The following is a 23,068-nucleotide window of genomic DNA, read 5'->3' on the forward strand; positions in this document are numbered from 1 at the left end:
AGCTGGTCATCCCAGAACATTGCTACTACTTTGTATACAGTACTTTTCAGTTCATTTAAGTTCATGGAGGACTTTCCAGGTTGTTTTTTTTTTTTCTGAGAGCTTCCTGCTCATCATTTCCCATAGAACAATAATATTATATCACAAATATATATATCACAATTTATTGAACCATTCCCCAATTAATGGGCATCCCTTCAATTTCCAAATTTTTTTGCTCTGAGAATAGAGCTGCTAAAAATATTTTTGTACATAGAAATCATTTTCCTTTTCCTTTTTTCTTTTTGAATCTCTTTTGGTATTCATGCTGTTAGGTCAAAAGATATGAATGAATTTATAGCCTATTGGGCACATTATATCACTTAATCACTTATCAATTAGGACATGGTTCTGATTTTTTTAGAAATTTGACTCAGTTCCCTCCATATTTGAGAAATGAGGCCTTCTTGGAGAAACTTGCTTCGAAATTCTTTTTTATAGTTACTATTGCTAACCGTATTCCCCCCCCAATTTGCTCTCTCTCTTTTCACTCTCTCCTTTCTCAAAAGTATTTTGCTACTGAGCAATAGGCCCTATTTTATTACCTTTCCCCCTTCCCATATCCCATTCTCCTGCTATTTTCCTGTAGGATAAGATAGCTTTGTATACCCATATTGAGTATGTTATTTCCTCTTTGAGCCAGTCCTACTGACAGTAAGGTTCACTCATTCACTCTCTCCTTCCTCTCTTCCCCTCCACTGCAAAAGCTTTTTTTTTTTATTACAGATACTTTGCACCATTCCACTTCTTCCTTTCTCTCCCAATACATTGCTCTCACTCCTTAATTTCATCATTTTTTTTAAAAGATAGTATCCCTTCATATTCAACTCACACCTGTGCCCCCTGTTTATATATATATATATATATATATATATATATATATATATATACATATATATATATATATATATATATATTTTTTTTTTTTTTTAATTGCCAAAATGAGAAAGTTCTAATGAGTTACAAGTATTATCTCCCATGTAGGAATGCAAAAAGATAACCCTTTTTAAGTCCCTTGCAACATTGAGGTTAAGTGACTTGCCCAGGGTCACACAGCTAAGAAGTGTTAAGGGCCTGAGGTAAAATTTGAACTCAGGTCTTCTTGACTTCAGGGCTGGGGCTCTATCCACTGCACCATCTAGCTGCCCAACATTCATTTTTGTAAGACTGTGTTCCAAATTGTTCTCTCCTCCCCAGGCAGCGAGGTTAAATATGTGCACTAATTGTCAGCTTTTAAAAACTACCTTGCTTTTGCCTCACCTTTGTTTCTGAATATATCCTGTACCTGTTCTTAATGAAATGCCCACCTGTTGTCCCAGAGCCTCCTGACAATTAGAGTTATCTGAAAGATGAGTAGGCTAAAAAGATGGTGGATTCCCCAGCATTGGTGGTTCAGGGAGTGCCCAGAGGCAATATCAGAAGTCATCAGCGCCGTTATCTCAGACCCTTCCTAATCTGTGAGATTGGCCTGCTTCTCGCCCCATTCCTGTGACCTAGTGCCAGCTGTGGGACCTGTGAGACAGATTCCTCAGGCCCTGCTGCTGGCACGAACCAGAAGCAAAGGCATCTGGCCTGGGACAAGGTGTCTGTGTCTATAATTGGACAGTAGGTAGGCCTTTAAGCCCTTACTGGGTGCCAGGTGCCAGGCTAAACTAAGGATGTAAATACAAAAAACAAACCAGCCTGCTTTGGGGGGGAAGATAGCCCACTGGAGGATTGTTTCCCCTGGGGATGTGTGGGGCCAGTGAGGGGAGTCACTTGGTGTGTTGATTCAGTTTCAGTTCCCAGAGCTAGGAAAAGCAGATGGGAGCATGGCATGAAGAGGGCGGGCTGGCCTCTACTAGGCTAATGAATGCCACCAGGCAGAAGCCAGGTGCCCAGGGCAGAGCTACAGAACAGCCCCTTCAGGAAGACTCCTTATGGATTGCCCTTGTCCTCCATCTCCCATGGCCCTTGGCTCTCCCAGTCCTTGGCAAAGGGTGGACAACTCCTTGTTAGGAATTAGAAATAAGAACTCATGGGGACAGGGGGAATTAGACTAAATGGCTGTGGAGATCCAGATTGGTGGAATCTTGTTAAGTGTGGTTGGTATGGGAATTTCCCTTCCCTCATGGCTCTCCTCAGACTGGGAAAGGCGGCAGCATGGCCAACCCAACAGCTTCCTGTCTTTGCTCCTAGCTCAGGGTCCTTACATCTATTCCTCAGAAAAGCCTGTTTCCCAGACTGACTGGGGATATAGAGCGGTCCAGTCCTCTTGGTCCCCTTCTAGAGGGGGGAGTCACAGACTACTTGTGGTTTTGTATGGTGGAGAGCCAAGAATAGTTTTCAGCATTTTACAGTTGGATTTTAAATTCAAAAATTCTTAACTCAGGGGCTGTACAAAATCAGGTGGCCAGGCAGATTTGGCCCATCCTTGCCCTAAAATAGAACATTTCTCTTTATGGAATCACAAAGTGTCAGGATTGGAAAGGAAATCAGAAGAGCCACTGCTCCCCCTCACCCCCACGCCCAATCATACACACGCATGCTACATATCTGGCAAATTTATCTAGCTTTTGCTTGATGGACTCAAGTGAGGGGAGCCCCACTATTTCCTGGGCAGGTACATACATTTTTAGGAGGTAAAGACCATCTTTTAGATATTTTGTTTTGTTATTTAATGGCCTGCCCTGCACACAGGAACTCAACAGAATAAGTGTCATCCTGGTACCATATTTGCCTGTGGTTTGTGGAGAATGACACCATGACAAATAAGAAAGAGGAGAACCCTCCCCCTCAAAAAAAAACTGTGGAAGTGGGCAATGTAGGCAGATCAGAGACTAGAGGACAGTGGAGTAGCCACTGAGAGAAATCCAGAGACTGAAGGTTCATGCATTGCAGGGGGCAGAAACAAGACATCAAAAGTAAGGAAGCCCCTGCTGGGGTAGGAGGCTGATAGGGAAAGGAAGTAGTGAGTGTGTTAATCTAATGGAGTAGAGAGTGCAGAGAGGAGAAATAGGTCTTGATCCTGACCTGATCCATTTGCTCTCTCAATTTTCCACCTTCTTTCTCTCTTAAAAGAATCTTTTTTTCTTAAGAGTAATTCATTTTATTTATTCTATTTTAATATGGCTGTATTTCATTAAATATTTCCTGATTACATGAAAAAAAATTAATGTTTATTTAAACAAAAATTTGAATTCCAAATTCTTTCCTTCCTTCCCCTCCTTTGCTCTTTAAGAAGTTAAGCAGTATGAAATTGATTATACATATGAAGAAATGCAAAATATATTTCAATATCAAACATCTAACAATCATTCTTTGTTTATCTCATATAATACATGTCTATCCCCTGCTCATTTTTCCCCTTTTGTACTCTAATGGTTTCCAAAGTTGCCCAATAGCACTGAATGGAATTCAGAGCTGTGAAAAACATACCCCACCTCAGACATTATTTTCAGTTTTATTATCCTCTTTCACTGTATTATCCCCTCTTAACATAATGAACAAAATATACATGTAATTTTCTAAAATTCTTTTCAGACTCAAAGACCAAGCCTGCGGCTAAAGCATCAATTCCAAAGCAGAGAGTTTTTCAAGAAAGCTCTTTCCCCGGGCTGATAATAAAAAGACTTCCAAGGAATAGTCCCGTGTACTCGAAGTTTAGGGGACGAAAAGCCAAAGAAAATGAGGGCAGTTTAAACAAAAAGCAGAGAAATCAAGTGAAACCCTATGAATGCAGTGAATGTGGGAAAAGATTTATCTACTGCTCTGAGCTCATTCGACACTGGCGAATTCATACTGGAGAAAAACCTTACAAATGCAACGAATGTGAGAAAACCTTCAGATACTGCTCATCCCTGAATCAGCACCAGAAAATCCACATTTTAGAGAAACCTTTTGAATGTAGTGAATGTGGGAAAGCTTTTAGCGATAACTCAACCCTCCTTCGACATCAGAAAATCCATTATGTGGAGAAGACATATAAATGTAGCGATTGTGGGAAATCCTTTAGCTACTGCTCAGCCTTGCTCCGACATCAAAGAATTCATACTGGAGAGAAGCCCTATGAATGCAGTGTGTGTGGGAAGGCCTTTGGGTACTGTTCCTCTCTAATTCAGCATCACAGAATCCATACCATAGAGAAGCCCTATAAATGTGATGACTGTGGAAAAGCCTTTACTGATAGCTCAAACCTTCTCCGACATCAGAGAGTTCATAATGTAGAAAAACCCTACAAATGCAACGAATGTGGAAAGTCCTTCAGTTACTGCTCAGTCTTCATTCGACATCAGCGGATTCACACTGGAGAGAAGCCTTATGAATGTAGTGAATGTGGGAAATGCTTCAGCCACAGCACGTGCCTTACCCAGCATCAGAGAACGCACACTGGAGAGAAACCCTACGAATGCAGCGAGTGCGGGAAAGCCTTCAGCCAGAACTCGTCCCTTTATTATCACCAGAGAGCACATACGGGGGAGAAACCCTACAAATGCAATGTGTGTGGGAAAGCCTTCAGTTACAATGCCTCCCTCACCCAGCACAAGCAAACGCACACTGGGGAGAAGCCCTACCAATGCAGGGAGTGTGGGAAAACCTTCAGCCGAAGGACCTACCTTACTGAGCACCAGAGGATTCATCGGACGGAGAAACTCTTTGAGTGCCGTGAATGCGGCAAGTCCTTCAGTCATAACTCCTCTCTTACTGAACATCAGAGATATCATACCGGAGAGAAGCCCTACGAATGCAGTGAGTGCGGGAAAGCCTTCAGCCGGAGCACGTTCCTAACTCGCCATCAGCAAACCCACAGCGGAGAGAAACCTTACGAGTGCAGTGAATGTGGGAAGTCCTTCAGCCAGAGACAGTCCCTTTATTACCATCAGAGGACACACACTGGAGAGAAGCCCTACGAGTGCAGCGAGTGTGGGAAATCCTTCAGCCGGAGCACGTTCCTCACTCAGCATCAGAGAATTCACACTGGTGAGAGGCCCTATGGCTGTGACGAATGTGGGAGTGCCTTCAGTAGGCGGGCAGCCCTCACCAAGCACCAAAATCTTCACTGCAAAGGGTATCTTCAGTGAGCAGGCCCCTGCTTTAACATTTTGTTCCACTCCCAAGACAAGGTGTCACAGAGTAGGACTCTGGTAACTGAGTGTCCCAGGGCCATCTTTGTCCAGTAGCCTTTAAGCAACAGGCTCATCCCAAGAAGGCCCCAAAGGAGGGCAAAGCCAGGGACCCCTGCCCTGGATACGGTACAAGTTTCTAGTATATTTCTACAGGACTACCAGTATAGTGACTCACCCTTCCCAAATCAAAGACTGTGTCCTCTACGTCTCTGAAAAGATGAATCCATAAAAAGCTGCAACATCTCAGCTTGGAGCGTTTGGACCAAGTAGAAATTACAGTGACCAAGCAAGGTGAATTGGGGTTTGACACAGATGAGGAAAAGTTCATGTGTCCACAGGAGATTACATTTTAGGCAAACAGGGTTTAAGCCAATGAAGTTTTTGATTTTTTTAAAAGGATTTTTAAAGAAAGAGGTGATTCTAGCAGATGATTGAATGTGAGAACATACTACAAGATTTGCCGCTTTAACTGGAGTATTTATCTTGGAAATATATATTTAAGTCGTCCTTATATAGTCCTTTAAAAACAAATATCTACAACAGTTTTCTCATCCTTGATTCTGTGATGTTATTTTACATAAAGAACTTCTCTATAATTCTATTTAATGTTTCGAGAGGCCTCATTGGACAAAAGAAAACCTGTGAGGAAGCAAAGAAAAGCTAGACGGCTTTGAAAGCAATGTATAGTATTTATTATATAGGTTTTCTTGCCATGAAAATTTATTGTTTAATATCGAATACTCTCATGTTATTTTGAGTAAATGATATTTTTTTCCTTTTGTATTTAAGTTTTAAATACATTTTAAAAACAAATATAAATAAAAATGGCCTCATTGTTAGAGGTCCTACATATCCGATACAGCTGGCTTTTTTGGAACTAAATACTTGAATCGTTGGTTCTCAAACACATTTGGTGAGTCTTGGTTTTGTTGTTTTGTAAGCGAAATGTTACGTTCTAGGATTTGAGAAATACACCCTAAAGTTCAAGTTTCAAAGAACTTTCTGAGTCCTTCTTGGACGCCTCCCCCATCCCCCACCAGACCTCTAGGTGAAGGAACCCACTCCTCCAGAGGTAATCCATTTTATTTTGAGATTTCCACCTGTTCCGCCCAACGGCTGAAGCTCTCGTAATGTCCCCCCCCTAAAAGGGACAACCATCCCTTTTCCTGTCATTGACCCTGTGCCACTGCCGGGGCGCCCCTCATGGCCCCGCCGTCTGTCCCGCTGAGCTGGCCCAGACCCGGGCACCTGCGGCCGCCCGCCTTCCCATGGTGGCCATCGGAGCGTCTGCGGCCGGGACACGTGACCTGGGGTCTCAGGCACTAAGAACTGAAACCCGCACTGAAAGACACCGCAAAGAAAGATGAATGAATGAAAGCAGGGGGCAAGAAGGGAGAGAACCAAGCAGCTCCGGGGCGAGGGGCTCCCGGACTACATTTCCCAGAATCCTTGTCACATCCGGGGTTCCATTCTCTGTTCACAGAGAGAATCCCGCTCTCCCTAGTCCAGAGTGGGGCCGCGAGGTCTCTGGGAAAACAAAAATGCGAGACTCCACGCTCTGGAGGATTCTGAGACTAGTGGTGCGTGGGTGACTTTCCTGCAGACGCCGGGTCTGGGGCAGTGCAGGGGGCGGGGCGGGGGTTAGGTTGTCTGGAGGGCGGGGCCAGATAGGCGGTGCTGCCGTCTGCTCCGAGCGCCCGCAGCCCAGGTGACTCTGGCCCCTGGGGGGAGGGGGGTCCTGCCCCCCTCCGGCCCTGACCCTGAACCCCACGGGCCTGGGGAAAAGGATGGGGAACTGTGATGCTCTCCCCCCTTCCTGTCCGACCCCTTCTGCTCACCCCTCTCTCCCGGTTATCTTTTCCCTAATTCAAGCTCCCCCCTTCTCTCCAGTCCGTCCTTCCCCCTTCCCCAATCATCGTAATTCTGCTCTTCCCCCTTTCCCTCCCTAATCCACCTCCCCCTCCTCCATCCCCTTCCCCCCCTAATCCACCTCCCCCTTCCCTAATCCATCCTCCCCCTCCCCATTTCCCTGCCTCCCACCCAGGCCGGGTTTCCTCGCCCCCCCCACACGTGGACGCGCGGTGTCTGAGCGGCCCTTGTGTGTCTGGACCCTGCGGGTGGGCCTCGGAGAAAGGGGGCCCTTCTATCAGGAGGGAAGGCCCGGGCCGGAGAGTCCGAGTGTGACTCGTCGCCCATGTGGTCTGTCTGTGAAGTCTTCCCTCTTAAACACGTGCCGCCGGAGTTCCAGGGGCGGTGGATCCCCACCACATCCTTGCCGCCCACTCGGTGCCGGCCGGTGGGCCCCGGTACCTCAGCCAGGCCCGGGAGCGGAGCTCTGGTGGCCGAGGCTGCCGGGCCCCGCCCGCTGAAGAGCCGAGCCCGGCCAGCAGCCGCCGCCATGAGGAGAGCCCGCCCCGGCCTGGGTCATGGCCGCCTCTCTGTCCCTCCAGGTCCCAGCTCCCCCAGTGAGGTTCCCAAGCCTGAAGGTGGAGGAAAGCGGCCCCGGGTCTCGGGGATTCCTCCCGGGAGGGGCCCAGGCTGCCCACAGAGCCCCCTGCCGGGGCTTCAAGGCAAAGCGCAGAGACCCACGGGAAGGAGCAGGGCCCTTGACCACTCTGCCCGCGACGTGCGGGCGGCCACAGCGTCCAAAACACAAGAATTTCGCCCAGATTCTTGGGGAAAAAGGTGAGACTGATGGAAGAGTCGGGAGGAGGGTGAAGGTTCGGGACGGAGGAGCAGATGGGGAGGGCTGGTCTTGGGAAGATAATGAGGGACTAGGGTGTCGGGCTTGGGTTCAGGCCTTGCCTCTAAAGGCCACTGAACCACCCGGTATCCCGCCCACCCCAACAGGAATCCTTAACCTTCTTTGTGTCCGAGACCCCTTTGGCTGCAGTCTGAAAGACCCCTCCTCCAAAGTGAGGTACATAGAAAAACAGAGTAAACCAATTGTCCTGAAATAGTTATCAAAATGGTGCAAAAAAAAAGTAGAAAAGAAGCAAAAAATAAGCCGCCGCCCCCCCTTTAAGAGCCCAAGCCCAAGACCAAACTGCTGCTGAGGTGAAGCTCTCACTGCAGGCCGGCGGATCCCAGTTCTGGGCCAGGACCGCGGCTCTTACCTCGTCGTGGAACTTTGAAGCTCAGATGAGTGTTTTGCAAACTTTAAAAAGACTCCATTGGTGTCGACCATCATTGGAAAGAGTAGGGGAAAAAGAGTAGGGGAGCGTGCTCCCTTTGCATGTGATCCTTCTGTTGCGGTTGGGAAGGGGGCCCCAAAAGTTCCCCAGATCGGTGTCTGCAGCTCAAACCATCTCTAGTCAAAGGGCAAAGCTCATTGAAGGTACTCTGGCTCCGAGGGTTCCCGTGTCAGACCTGAGACATCCTCAGAAGCCAACGGGCAGGATCTCCTCACCCGGCCTCTTCTTGCCCTTGCCGGAGTGCGAGCAGTGCCGGGGAGCTCCCGGGCCGTCCGGCTTTCCTCTGGTTGGCCCGCTCTGCCCTCGGGCCCCACGTGTTCCTCCCGTCCTTAGTTCTGGCGGTGCCGGCTGGAGTCAGAACACCTGCTATTTCCTCCTCTGGGGCACGTCGACCAAGGGAGACTCTCGGGGTCATTTAGTCTGGTTAAGAAGCAGTACGGAGATCCGGGTCGGGCTAGAGTTGGGGCCTTAGCTGCCCTCGCTGTTCCTCAGTTCTCGAAACAATTCTTCAGAATCACGTCCCGGTTTCTGCTCCCTGCGGTCTCCAGTCTGGCGACGGCTAAAGCGAGGGGAAACGCTCTGGGGCCCCCAGTTATGGGAGCACCGAGGGGAGCCCTCTCGGCCAGGACACGGGCGCCTGTTGTCAGTCACCGACTCCACAACTTTACAGTCCCACCTGCCACCTCACACAGTTGGGACAGGCCACAAAGTTTTTAAAATAAACTTTCTTATAAGTAAACCATTTAAAAACTTTTAAAAATAAGCCCTAACGTTTACTCTTTGGAGTCGCTCTACTTGAGAGAAACGGTGTGGAGCTCCATTGTTGGTTCAGGTCCACCATTCTGTCGGGATTTCCATTCAGCCCACAAGTCTGTTTGCTGCTGCTCTCACCCCAGTGTTGGACCCCCACTCCCTGAGCGCACTTGTTCTGCCTCCAGTGCAGGCCGTTAATAAAAAGTGTCCATGAGAAGAGAGCAAGAGGAGGCCTTGTTGGTATATCAATGTCTGTGTGTGTGTGTGTGTGTGTGTGTGTGTGTGTGTGTGTGTGTGTGTGTGTGTGTATGCATGTACGTACGTAGTATAAAGTATCCCCGAGACCCCAAGTTGACCCCTCTGTTAAGCCCGACTCTGGGGACCCGGATTCATTGGGCAAACTGGCTTCTTTGCGGCATCCTTCACCCCGTTGTTACATCTTGGTGCGAGGTCATTCTGACGCACTTTGTCGGCTGTTGGGCCTGGGGCGGCTCCCGATTCCCTCTTTCGGTCTCCACCTCCAGACCTGGGGGGGGCCTCGTTTTGTGTCCAGGAAAGCTGTTCCTGGCTCCTTAGAGATCCCGGCTCTGTTGTCTTTGGGCTCCCTGTGACTGCGCCCAAGTTTATGCCAGAGATCACGTTGGTTCAAGCTCCACAAGCTCATTTGCTCCTTGTTTTCTCCAACTGTTACCTACTGCTCCTTCCTGCCCAAAGACTACCATTGCTCCGGTGAGCCTGTGGCTTCCGAGCTTTGTCACGGAGGAGACCAGGACAACGAGGGATGTGTAGGCCTGCTGGCCGAGGACCTTTCCCCGCTGGCCTCTCTCCGGCATTCCCCAGGCTGAGACTCCGGACCAGGAAACCAGTTACCTGGCCCTTCTTAAAGTTTAACTGTACAGGCCAGGTCCCGCCCTCTGTCCTCCCATCCTAGACTCTTAGGGCCTCGGAGGAGGGCGGCACCTGGGGGCCCAGCGAGGGGGCAGAGGGGGCGCTGGAGGGAAGACCCCAGCCCAGTCCAGGCAGTGGGGGGGCAACCGTCTGAGACGGACCTAGAGAAGTGAGAAGAGTCCTGCCCTCAGGGAGCTTCTAGCCACCATGCTTCTCTTGTTCTGTTACTTGGAGCAGGGGGAAGTAGGGAGCATTCCCTTCCCCAGTCAGACTGGCTGCGGGCCCATTTGCTCAGTTTCCCCACCATGAGCTGGAGAAGGGTGAGAGTGCTCCTGTTGGACGCTGCCCTTGGCTCTCAGGGGACCAAACAGCATAGCTGAGTCAGAGTGCAGTTACAGCGCCCCCCGAGAGGCAAAAACTTGGAATGCTCCCCCAGATCAGGCACAGACAGATACTGGGGCTTCTCTGACTTTGTGCATCTTGCATTTCTTCTGAGCTCATTCATTCTGCTGTGCTCATGGAGCACGGCTCCTTCTCTGAGGAGGACTCACTGTGCTGGGAGGCTCCATGGCACACCATCCATTCTAAAGTTTTCCAGAGCAACCTCAAGAGCATCCTCCTACCTCTCTTTCTGCCGTCCCATGTTCAAGTTCTCCTTCACATGATCTTTTGGGCAAGCCTCCACTTGGCATTTGTACAGTGTGGCCAGGCCAAGAGAGTTGTGCCCGCCCTGCAGTAGGCACCTTGGCAGTCAAGTTCGAGAAGGACCTGAGTGTCCAGTACCTGATCCTGCCAGGTATCCTTCGGAATCTTCCTAGGACGATTCAGCAGGAAAGCCTCCTGGCTGGCACTGGGAGGCTGCCGCTGGGAGGCTGGTCAGGTTACAAGTGGGCAGCAGCAACTCAAGGCTTTGTAGACCTTCAGTTTGGCAGCCTCCTCCCCCATGCTTTCCATCAGAGCCCCCAAACACTGAGGCTTTGCCAAGAAAACCACAGTGGGGTCACAGAGAGTTGGCCACGACTGAAAAATGACTGAACCAATAACATTGTCTTGATCCATCTTGGGAGGTTTTATTAGCTGGCTCAGAGATCTGCTGAGCAGTCCATAAATGTGTGTAAAGTACCTACTAAGTGCTGTTATGTTTTGCCATATCTGCTGAGCAGTCCATAAATGTGTGTAAAGTACCTACTAAGTGCTGTTATGTTTTGCCACGAAGACATCGCATCCCTTTTTGTGCTTTATTATTGCCAGGCTGGCTCTGCCAACCCCCAGCTCCCCATGGCTGTCTCCAGATGTAGAACTTGGCTGCAGTCCACATTAATGATCCCCGGGCACGGGCTGTGTTTGGGGGGGCCCGGGGCCCCTCGGACCTTGCTCTCCCTAGAGGAGTTGGAGACCTCTTATTGATGAGAGCGTCCTTCGTGGCCGTTTGTGTTTCCCCAGCGCTGCCATATCAGGACTCGCCCTGTCTGACGGAGGGGAGCATCGAGGAGGACGGAGTGGCCACTGAGGGGCCCACAGCTGGCTCTCAGGTGAGGTGGGGGGCTTTCTCCCCTGTCTGCAATGCAACGGCTGCATGGGCGTCTCTGCCCATCCTTAGGTCACAAGTCCTTCTAATGGGGGATGGACTCTCTAGATCTGCTTCTTAAACTATGGGTCATGACCCTGCCTAGGGTCTCATAACTAAATGGGGGGTCATGAAATTATGATTTTTGTCAGTAAATGTTTGATTTCCGTGCCTGTTTTATAGCCTTTTATACCTGTGAGGGGTTTACATACAATTTCTGGGTCACAAAGGGATCCTGACTAGACAAAGTCCCGCTCTAGGCCCTCCTCCCATTCAGCATTCACCCATTGATCTCAGGAGCTTCCCCACAGCCTCCCCAGGGCAGCTCAGACCAGGGGGAAGAACCTTGACCTTGGAGCAAAGATCTCACCTTAAATTCTGACTGTTCACTTACTTTGTGGTCTTGGGCTTACCCTTGACCTTGCTGGCCCCATGAGCCTCTGTTTTGAAGGGTTAGGGAGAGGTCAGAAGCCCTAACCTTTCAGTCCCTGCCTGCTCTGTCAAGGGGCCCAAGTCTGTGCTGGGCCAGGACACAGGAGATGGGCAAAACACAGCTTGGCTGGCTGGCTGCCAGGACTGGTGCTGCCCTCGGGACAGTCTAGATGCCATCTGCCCCCTGTAGGGGGACAAGGATGCCCACGTCCTTGGGCAGACCTGCCCGGATGCTGATAGCTCCCCTGGCCACTGTCCCAGGTCTTAACCAGAGGGATTATTCTGGTGTAGAGAAGCAGGCTTGAGACCTAGCCTAAGCCGGAAGGGCTGTAGTTAGGGAATCAGGGCACTCACCTGACTGAACCTGCTCCTTCCATATCCTCAAGCCGGGGCCTTCCCGTGTGAGGGAACAACACAACAATGGTCAAGGACCGTGTTCAGTACAGCGGGAGGCACATAGTTACTCACTGCATGATGTCCGAGCCATTTCTCCTACCCTGTGATCTCTGCCCTCCTCCAAAGTGAGATGGGGGGTGCCCCTGGATAAGCAGAACCCGTGTGATGTTTCAGGAGCCGGTGACATTCCAGGATGTGGCCGTGGACTTCAGCCGGGAGGAGTGGGGGCTGCTGGACCCTGCCCAGAGGGATCTCTACAGGGACGTGATGCTGGAGAACTACAGGAGCCTGGCCTTCCTGGGTAAGGGCCTGCCCCTGAGGCTGCCTCGACCCCTTGGTTATTGCTGGCTGCGGGCCTCCTGGGGGGTCATCTGTTCTTGATATTGGGGTGCAAGGTTACATATTCCTAGACCACTTGTGCCTGTGTTCTCCAGGGAAAGCTCTGTGCTTCACAGGACTGGCCAGATTAATTGGGCTGCCCCGGTGTCCTTCCCAGTGAGGAGGCCTTGGCAGGGGGGCAGGCCATCCCCCCAACACCCCAGCTAGAACAAATAAGCTTGTTCTTTCTGAACCCAGGCAGTTACCTCCCCACTGACGGCCTCCCCTCCCTCAGGGCCGACCCCTGCCCCTGAGCACAGGCAGACACATCCCATTTGTCTTCCCATGAGCAGGACTGCTCCGAGCCTGGCCTAATGTGCTCTCTCATTTGGAACTCGGGAACGGACCCTGGAAGCTGGAGATGGGAGACCCCAGAGGCCCCCAGCCAGGTGAGTGATGGAAAGTCGGGGAGCTGGTGAGTCCTTAAAAAGGGGTCCATGGGGGGGCTCTGCCAGTGTCCTTGAGCCTACAGGGCCCATGAGAGCATTAGATTGAATGAGGAAACAGGAAGGTTTCTTTATCTTCACTCTCATTCCTTAGACCTATCCCCCCCTCAACATCCCCCCTCCTCAGTATTCCCTCTCCTAAGTATCCCCCCTCCTCAGCATTCCCCTCCCCAACATCTTCCTTCATGTCCTCTATGGACCTCAATCTTTCCTCCCGACCCCTCTAAGTCCAACCTTTATTACAGACTCACCTTTAAACATAACCGGTTTCCCCATTTAAAAAAATAAAACAGACAAGGAATGCCTTTTCCTTGTCTCTGTCAGGTCTTTCCCCTCCTCCTTCTCCATCTAACCATGGGGATGGACCCCTGGCCTCCCAGAGCCTCCCTCACCCCTGCCTTGGCTGGCCATACCACTCAGCCTGGAGCTCCTGGTCTCAGTTTGGGCTCTGCCCTCCCGGACACTTAGACTCTGTCAGACCTCTGTCTGGTGCTGACCCTCCCAAGGCCATTCCTGATCTTGCATCCACCATCCTAGATCTACTTTTGGAGCCTCTGGGTTTGGGCAGGAGAGGCCACAGGCTTGTGTCCACATGTTCCGCCATGCTCCAGGAGAGTTTGTCCTGATGGAGCCATTTGGTTTGTGGGTTTGTTTGAATCTCAGCAAATACTGAAATAAAACAAAGATTCCTGAAGAGAACTATAAGTTTAGACTGCATACAGGGGTTAAAGCAGACATTTGTGATAACATTGTTCTGTACACACGTTAAAAACTTTAAGCCACATGCTAGTTATACTAATAGTAATGTAATAGCTGATTGGCTTTCTGTTCCCTTCCCAGCTCTTCCATCTTTACTTTTTCCGCATAGTAGTTTTTTGTAGGCAATTTATGGTTGTGGGTTTTTTTTAAGTCATGGTAAATATTTAGTCTTTTTTTTTTTTTTCCTGATTTCTCTGTATTTATATATGTCATTTTTATAGTATAGGAATATTCCATCCTAGTCATATACTACCATTTAGTCAGGCATTAGCTAACAATTGAATAGATATAAGTTATGTCCAGAGTTGTCCTACTACAAGTAGAGCAACTCGAAATAGTTTTATCTCCCTCCTTTTAATATCATTCCTGGTTCTTGTTGTGGGACCATTGGCAAAAGTAGTTTGCATTGTAACCTTTATGGCAGGCTTGTTGCCCTGGACCATTTAGGCAGAAATGTTGAGCAGGCAGGGGGAGATGTGGGAATGCAGCTCAGGAGAGGGTGGAGGATTGTAGATGTGGATATGAGTATTGTCTGCCTAGAGATGATCATTGAACCCCCCTGGGGGTTGAGAGACTGACCAAAAGGGATGTAGGAAGAGGAGAAAGCCCAGGGGAGAGCCCTGTGCATGCAGGTTGTGTGAGGGATAGGATGTGGACTATACGCCATGAGCAGAAGAATTGGATAGATTGGCAGAACAAAAGCCCTCCAAAATCAGGGGACCTCAAAACCACTGCTATATTTTCCTCGAAGCCATACCATATCACCTTGACTGTGCCCTTTCTAAGCTGACATGGATAAATAGATTTTATTTTCCTTTTCCTTTTTGTTTTCTCTCCCAGCTCAGAGGATAGGAAATTTAGGTAATTTTTTTTTTTTTATTTCTTTCAGATTTAGAATGCACATCTGCAGCCAAAATGTCATCTCCATTGTTGGAAAGAGTTACAAAGGATGGTCTCTGGGACTCAAAAGTGGAAGAAACCTGGAAATGTGGAGACAATTTAAAAGGACAGCAGAAGAATCTGGAAAAATCATTAGAGCAGGGCACAGTCACCCACAAGAAAACACATAGTCGGGAAAAAATTTACAAATGTGATGAGTGTGGGAGAACCTTCAGCTGGAGCACATGTCTTACCAAACACCAGAGAATTCATACTGGTGAGAAACCTTTTGAGTGTAATGAATGTGGGAAAGCTTTTAGCCAGAAATCATCCCTGTGTTACCATCAGAGGACTCACACTGGAGAGAAGCCCTATCTGTGCAGTGAATGTGGAAAAGCCTTCAGGTACTATTCAGTCCTTACTCAGCACCAGCAGATTCACACTGGAGTGAAGCCTTATGGATGCAGTGTCTGTGGGAAAGCCTTCAGCCAGAATTCCTTCCTTACTCAGCATCAGAGGATTCACACTGGAGAGAAACCCTATAAATGCAGTCACTGTGGGAAAGCCTTCAGCCAGAGGGCCTCCCTGTATTATCATCAGAGAATTCACACCGGGGAGAGACCTTATGTGTGTGGAGAATGTGGAAAGGCCTTCAGTTACTGCTCAGTCCTCAATCAGCACCAGCAGATTCACACTGGAGAGAAGCCCTACAAGTGCAGCGTCTGTGGGAAAGCCTTCAGCCAGAATTCCTTCCTCACTCAGCACCAGAGGATTCATACAGGAGAGAAACCCTATGAATGCTCCGAATGCGGGAAAGCCTTCAGGTACTGCTCCGCCTTTATCCAGCACCAGAAGACTCACACAGGAGAGAAACCTTACAAATGTAAAGTATGTGGGAAAGCCTTCAGTTACTGCACCTCCCTTTCTCAGCACCATCAAACTCACACAGGAAAGAAGCCCTATCAGTGCAATGAGTGTGGGAAAGCCTTCAGCTACAGCTCCTCCCTTACCCACCATCTGAGAACTCACACCGGAGAGAAGCCCTATCAGTGCAATGAGTGTGGGAAAGCCTTCAGCTACAGCTCGTCTCTTACCGAGCACCTCAAGACCCACACTGGAGAGAAGTCTTACGAGTGCAAGGAGTGTGGGAAGTTCTTCAGGTGGCGTTCATCCCTTATCAAACATAAGACTTCACACAGGAATGGGTATAATGCTCACTGAGAAAAGCTTGGCTCAGACGCATTTATGAATAGCCAAGCACCAGATTGCGCTAGCTGTGATCGTTCTCCCAGCCCTCAGTCTCCCATCTCCAATGGCCTTTCCAACATCTCGAATTGGATGTCTAGTAGACATCTGAATGACCTCATCTCTTTCCCCTAAATTTTCCTTGCCTCCTAACTCCCCCATTATGGTGGGGAGCAACACCATCCTCCTAGTGCCTCAGGCTTTCAGCCAAGGAGCCGTCCTGGACGTGTTGCTGTCTCTCACACCCCATATCCAGCCTCTTGCCAAAGCCTATCAGGTTTTTTTTTTTCAGCATTTTCTCCTCGGTACACCCCACCTGTACAGATCCCCATCACCTCAGGTCTAGACCAGGGCAGTGGTCCACTGGGAGCTCTGGCTGCCTCTAAGTCTCTCATTCAGCCACCAAAGTGATTTTTCTAAAGGATCAGTCCATTTCATCATCCTAACCAAGAAGCTTCAGTGATTCCCCCTTGCCTTCAGAAGCAAATGCAGGCCTTCAAAGGCCTTTAGAACCTGGCCCCCTCCACTTTTTCAGACTTCTTGTGATCTACTTCTCAACACGTTCTCCTCAACCCAGTGACACCAACCTGCAAAATCCCCGGGCTTCTCCCTGGCTGTCCCCGGTGCCTGGGATACCCCATCTCTGCTCGGACTGCTAATCTCTTTGACTCCTAAAATCCCACTTTTTGTAGGAAGCTTTCTCCCAACCCCTCTTAATTCTAGTGCCTTCCTTCTGTTATTTCCTGTTTATCTTGTTGGCAGCTTCTTTGTATCTGTTTGTTTACTTGTTGTCTCCCCCGTTAGATTGTACACTTCTTGAGGACAGGGACTGTCTTGCCCCCTTTTGCATCCCCAATGCTTAGCACAGTGCCTGACACACAGTGGCATTTAATAGATGTTTATTGATTATAAAATATTTTTCCCTCCATATTTTTCCATTTCCCCGTTGGTGTATGTTAGACTCTACCTGGAGTCACTCACATTCTCGTGTAAGATGTGATCAGAAATAACAGCCACTTGGGGCACCTTCCTGAAGAAATCTATTGGTTAAAACCACAAACGACTTTAAACAACACAAAGACACGTACAGATCATTTTTTAAAGCAAAGAAAGTAAAGAAATAGATGGTTTGGACTGTGAATCTGAATTTTCTTTGATTCTATCACTAGCCTCTGCTCTTTTCCCGTCCTAACACCCACAACCAATACATGAATTTGTTTGTTTGTTTTAAGAAAGAAATGAAAAAAGAAAAAAGGAAGTAAAATTTAAAAACTAAAAAAGAGAAAGAAATGAAAGTCCCCACCCCCTCCATCTTTAAACTCATCCCAAGCTCATCTTAATCTTATCACCTTGCAGCCTGAGACAACTTAGGGCTTAATTTCTGGCTGTGGGCTGCAGACCCACCCCACCTGGCATATAGAGCCAGTCTCAATGTTGGGAGGACCGAGACTCCCATCTGCCTCCAACACTCACCAGGCCATGGCACCCTTCTCTGTGACCCCGGAAGCCGTCAGATTATTGAGTTCCTCAGCAGTCCTGCATTAATACAAGCCGCTTCTTCCTTGGGAGTTTCCTATGCCAATGAAATCTCAAGGGCAAGTTGCAAGCCTGGAAAAGGGCCCGTTTTGTCATATAAGAACAAGGGACCCTGGAAAAGACAACCTAAGGATGGTTTTTATTGAATATCTCCTTTACCTAGTCCTGGGAGCTATCCAGAGAAGCCCTTTGTTAAAATCTGTAGATCATTGATAGTTAAGGTAGTTCACAAACATCAGTCAGAGCTCTTCCTCCAGAAATTCCCATTATGAAAGTTCTAAAAGTGGGACTTTCCAAAGCAACCTCTGAGAACGGCTCTGCTGTGTCCACATTGTCAGTTTGAGTCATTTCTGTGACCCTTTTTGGGGTTTTCTTGCCAAATATATTAGAGGTATTTGCCATTTCCTTCTTCAGCTCATTTTACAGATAAGGAACTGAGGTAAACAGGGTTAGATTGTCTACAAATTTTAACTAAGGGCTTCTCTGGATAGGTCCCAGGTCTAGGTAAAGGAGATATTCAATAAAAAAAATCACCCTTAGGTGGTCTTTTCCAGGGACTCTTGGTCTTATATGGCAAACCAGGAAAATAGTTTAAAGGATCACCCCTTTTCCACCCCTGCAATTTGTCCATGAGATTTCATTGGCTTAAGAAACTCTAAAGGAAAAATTAAATTTCAACTAAAGTGTCTAAGGCTAGTTTTGAACTCATGAGTCTTCCTGACTCCAAGCCCAGTGCTCTATCCACTGCATCATCTAGTTATTCTTAAATAATCTTTGTAAAGCACTTCTTTTTCAGTCATGTGAGACTCTTCTTGACTCTAGGCAAAGAGATGGACTGCTTTGCCATTTTCTTCAATTCATTTTGCAGATGAAACTAGAGCAGACAGAGTTAAAGGACTTGTCCAAGTCTCACAGAGCTAGTAAATGTCTTGAGGCTGGATTTGAACTCGAGTTCAAAAAGGATCAACAATTAGTGGAAAAAAACACGATCTTCCCCATTTCCCCAACACTGGTATAGATAATGAACAACAGTATGTGAAGTCTGTATTTGGCACAATGATCAAATCCGAAGGTTAAAAAATAAGAATAAGGACAAGAATTTCCTGCAAGCGGCCCCCAGGACTCATTAAGATGGATGTCCCAAAGGCTACCTAAAAGTCTGGATCCTCAGCCAGAACACAGCCTGGAGAGGAGGGACAGAATACCCCAGATCATCCCCTCGATTGTACCGAGTGCTGGCCAATCCTTGGATTAGAAACAGTGATCCGTTTTCAAAGGAAAGAACTAGTAGGACCCATTGGGAAAAAAAAAAGATGTTTCAGCTCTTTCAGGCCATTTCTTGAAGTAGCAAGTACCTCATCATGGAAGATTTTCAAGCAGCAGAAGATAAACCTTGGCTGGGCTTGTGTTCCCAGAAAAGAATGGTTGAACAAAAAGACCTTCTGGGGTCCCTTCCTATTGTAAGAGTCTGTGATTCTATGGGGAATTTATAAAAGACTCCTATGTCTTGTAGGCTATAAGAATTTGATATGCTCCAAGTTTATCCTTTTCAAAGTCAGGATCGGGAGTTCCCTCAGCTTACAATTAATTCCAAGAGCATTCCTGTCAGGGTGCCCCTAGAATCTGGATATATAAAGAATATAACAGGGGTGTCCCTGCATGGGGATAAGGGGTCAGGAAGCTGCTCTGAACTTTTAATACTCATATCACTCAAAGGCAAGAGTTCTTCACCTTTTTTGAATAAGCTCCTATGGTAGGTAGCCTACTAAAGTTTATGGACCTCTTCTCAAAATTGTATTTGAGGATAATTTTCAACATTCACCCTTACAAAACCTTGTTTTCTAATTTTACCCTCCCTTGGAAGCAAATAATGCAATATATGTTAAAAATGTTCAATTCTTCTATACATATTTCCAACAAATATAATGCTACACAAGAAAAATCAAATCAAAAAAGAAAAAAATGAGAAAGAAAATAAAATGCAAAACAACAAAAAGAGTGAAATCACTATGTTGTGATCCACACTCAGTCCTCATAGTTCCCTTTCTCTCTTGATACATATGGCTCTCTTCATCACAAGGCCATTGGAACTGGCCTGAATCACCTCATTGTTGAAAAGAGCCCTTTCTGTCAGAATTGATCATCGTATGATCTCTATTGCTGTGTACAATGATCTCCTGGTTCTGCTCATGTCACTTCATATCAATTCATATAAGTCTCTCCAGGCTTCTCTAAAATCATCTTGCTGATTGTCTCTTATAGAACAATAATTTTCCATAATATTCACAGACCATAACTTATTCAGCCATTCTCCAATTGATTGGCATCTACTCAGTTTCCAGTTTCTTGCCACTACAAAGAGGGCTGCCACAAACATTTTTTTTAATTTTTTTTTTTTGCAGCTCACCTTTTTATTTATTTGTCTTTTTTTTTAATTGAACTTTCCTTTTTACTGGCACTGTAACTTTCCTTTATACTGGCCACATGAGTAACTGGGGGGGAGGGGAGCCGGCTGTGTTGGGAGAGGGGGTCTCCACATCATTCCATTTATACACAAAACTAAACAACAAGCACAAAGCCACTATTGCAGTTAGAAGTTGGCAGCACCGGGGAAGGGGGAAAACTGGGGGCGTCAGTTAAAAAAAAATGCTGGAAAATACTGGCCTCCCCCCCCCCCCATCTGGGCGTCTGGGAGGGCCTTGGTCTGCTACAACTCAAGAGGAATGAGTATATCAAAGGCGGTTTAGGAAGGCCAGAGCCACTGGGGTGAAGTGGGGGAGGTCAGGGGTTGGGGGGCTGTTTGGCAAATGGGTGATGGGATTGCCCTGCCCCTGCTGGGATCCCCCCAGCCCCTTGGGTCTGGCAGGAAGGGGGCAGCCCGCTCTCCTGCTGGGCTTGGCCAGCCCCAGCAGGGGAGCCGGAGGTGGGAGACTCACAAGGGCTTCCCCTCCAGGGAAATCACGGTATTGCCCCCCCCAGTTTCTCGGCCAGGGTACAGCGGTCCTTCACTTCCTCGTAACAATTGGCTTGTAATTCGTGTTTGATCCCTGTCAGTTTCTTCTTGATGGCATCCTTGGAGCTCACATAGATCATTTTGCTCTTGAGGGGGGCACACTCGGGGGCCCAGAAGATGAACACGAGGTCCTCCTTCTTGCTCTCCTTGGTCTTGTAGGTGGCGTTGTAGAGGGCGTAGCGACAGTCCTTATCTGGGAGCATCTTGACAAAGGTGGTATAGGGGTCATCCACGGTCTCGCCCACGTCGCCCACGAGGATCTCCTTGCCCTCTTCCAGCACAATGTTCTTCTTGTCCTCATTCAGGCAGAACAACACGGCCTTCTTGCGCTTCTTCACCTCCTCGGGTGTTGAGGACTTGCGAACCTTCATGTCGTTGAACACCTTAATCACTCCATCTGAGACAGCGACCCCAGAGGCCATGGTTCCGGAAAGGAGCGAGCGAGGGAGGGAGGGTGAGGGAGGAAACGAGGGCCATAGGAGAGGAGGGAGTCGCTCCTTCGCTGCTGCTGCCTGCAGCCGACTCCTGCCACAAACCTTTTGGCACACAGGTCCCTTTCCCTTCTTTAGTATTTCCTTGAGATATAAGCCCAGTAGTAGAACAGCTGGATCAAAGGGTATGCACAGCCTGACAACTTCTTGGGCATAGTTCCAAATTGCTCTCCAGAATGGCCAGACTCTTTCACAACTCCACCAACAATGCATCAGTGTCCCAGTTTTCCTATATCCCCTCCAGCATTCGTCATTATCTTTTCCTTCATCTTAGCCAATCTGAGAGGTGTGTGGTGGTACCTCAGAGTCGTCTTAATTTGCATTTCTCTGAACAATAGTTATTCAGCATTTGTATATGACTATAAATTGCTTTAATTTCTTCATCTGAAAATTGTTCATATCCTTTGACCATTTAGTAATTGGAGAATGGCTTGAATTCTTATAAATTTGAATCAATTCTCTATATATTTTAGAAATGAAGTCTTTATCAGAATTTGCTTATAATATCATTATGTCTAAATCATGAACCCATTTTGACCTTATGTTGGTAGACAGTATTAGGTGTGGCTCAATGACTAGTTTCTGCCATACAAATTTCCAATTTTCCCAACAATTTTTGTCAAATAGTGAGTTCTTGTCCCAAAAGCTGGGGTCTTTGGCTTTATCAAACACTAGATTACTATAGTCATTGACTATTTTGTCCTGTGAACCTAATTTGTTCCAGTGATTGACTACTCTATTTCTCGGCTAGTACCAAATGGTTTTGATGACCATTGCTTTATAATATAGTTTTAGGTCTGGCACAGCTAGGCCACCTTCATTGCCATTTTTTTCATTAATTCCCTTGACATTCTTGACCTTTTGTTCTTCCGGATGAATTTTATTATTTTTTCTATCCCTGTGAAGTAGTTTCTTGGAAGTTTGATTGGTATGGCACTAAATAAGTAGATTAATTTTTGTCATTTTTATTATATTAGCTCAGCCTACCCATGAGCACTTGATATTTTCCCAAGAGATTATTTCTGACTTTATTTGTATGGAAAGTGTTCTGTAATTGTGTTCATATGGTTCCTGACTCAAAATTGCATTTTAAATGTATAAAGATCATGGATAATTGAAATTATTAAAATATTTTTTAAAAGAACCAAGTCCAACTAGGTCCAAAGGGCTGTAAAACTGCATACCCTTTGATCCAGCAGTATTATTACTGAGTCTATATTCCAAAAAAATCATAAAGGAGGAAAAAGGACCCACATGTGCAAAAAATGTTTGTAGCAGTCCTTTTTGTGGTAGCAAAGGATTAGAAAAGGAGTGAATGCTCCTCATTTGGGGAATGATTGAATAAGTTGTAATATATGAAGGTAATGGAATGTTATTTATTGCTCTTTAAAAAAATTTGAACAAATGATTTTAGAAAAGCCTGGAAAGACTTACACAAACTGATGCTGAGCAAAACAAGCAGAACCAAGAATACATTGTACATAATAACAGCAAGAGTGTGCAATGATCAACTATGAAAGACTTGGTTCTTAGCGGTTCAGTGATCCAAGCTATTGAGACTAGAAATGTTCATGATGTGTTCACTTTTTTTTCTTGTTTTTTTTCTCTCAAGATTTTTCCCTTTTGTTCTGATTTTTCTCTCCCAACATGATTCATAAAGAAATGTGTATTTTAAAAATTAATTAATATACATGTATAACCAAGAAAAAAAGAAATCTATTTTTAAAAGGGGGAAAAATAAAATCACCAAGTCCATGGATCCTAGGTTGAGAAGCTTTTCTTCTTAGAGCTGTGTCACTCTCCATTCTTCTCTGTGGGAAGGAGAACCTCTATGTGCTTCTCCTTTGTCTATGAACTTTTCTAATCTCTGCCCCAATGGAATTAGAATCAGCTGAGCCCAAAAGGGGAAAGATTACATTTTATATGCTTTATAAAATGGTTGGAGCA

General features: G+C 47.1%; 1 protein-coding gene and 1 pseudogene across 2 annotated transcripts in view; one reads left to right on the top strand and one right to left on the bottom strand.

Annotated features, from left to right (window-relative positions):
- Positions 1 to 19,510, top strand: part of ZNF565 (zinc finger protein 565) — a 41,296-nt gene extending 21,786 nt beyond the window's left edge. Inside the window, exons 1-6 of one of the 2 annotated variants that reach the window (XM_074306658.1) lie at positions 6,594 to 6,724; positions 7,595 to 7,829; positions 11,423 to 11,511; positions 12,549 to 12,675; positions 13,046 to 13,141; positions 14,847 to 19,510. In XM_074306658.1, the coding sequence (XP_074162759.1) occupies positions 6,686 to 6,724; positions 7,595 to 7,829; positions 11,423 to 11,511; positions 12,549 to 12,675; positions 13,046 to 13,141; positions 14,847 to 16,057 (1,797 nt within the window). In that variant the 5' untranslated portion in view covers positions 6,594 to 6,685 and the 3' untranslated portion in view covers positions 16,058 to 19,510. Of the gene's footprint in view, positions 1 to 3,561; positions 4,967 to 6,593; positions 6,725 to 7,594; positions 7,830 to 11,422; positions 11,512 to 12,548; positions 12,676 to 13,045; positions 13,142 to 14,846 lie in introns of those variants that run through there. The other variant, XM_074306659.1, reaches the window with a different exon arrangement.
- A 483-nt stretch (positions 19,511 to 19,993) lies between these two features.
- LOC141564323 (cofilin-1 pseudogene) lies at positions 19,994 to 21,150 on the bottom strand (annotated as a pseudogene).
- Between the last annotated feature and the right edge of the window lie 1,918 nt (positions 21,151 to 23,068).

Source organism: Sminthopsis crassicaudata, chromosome 3, assembly GCF_048593235.1.
Source record: "Sminthopsis crassicaudata isolate SCR6 chromosome 3, ASM4859323v1, whole genome shotgun sequence".
Classification (NCBI taxonomy): Eukaryota; Metazoa; Chordata; class Mammalia; order Dasyuromorphia; family Dasyuridae; genus Sminthopsis; species Sminthopsis crassicaudata.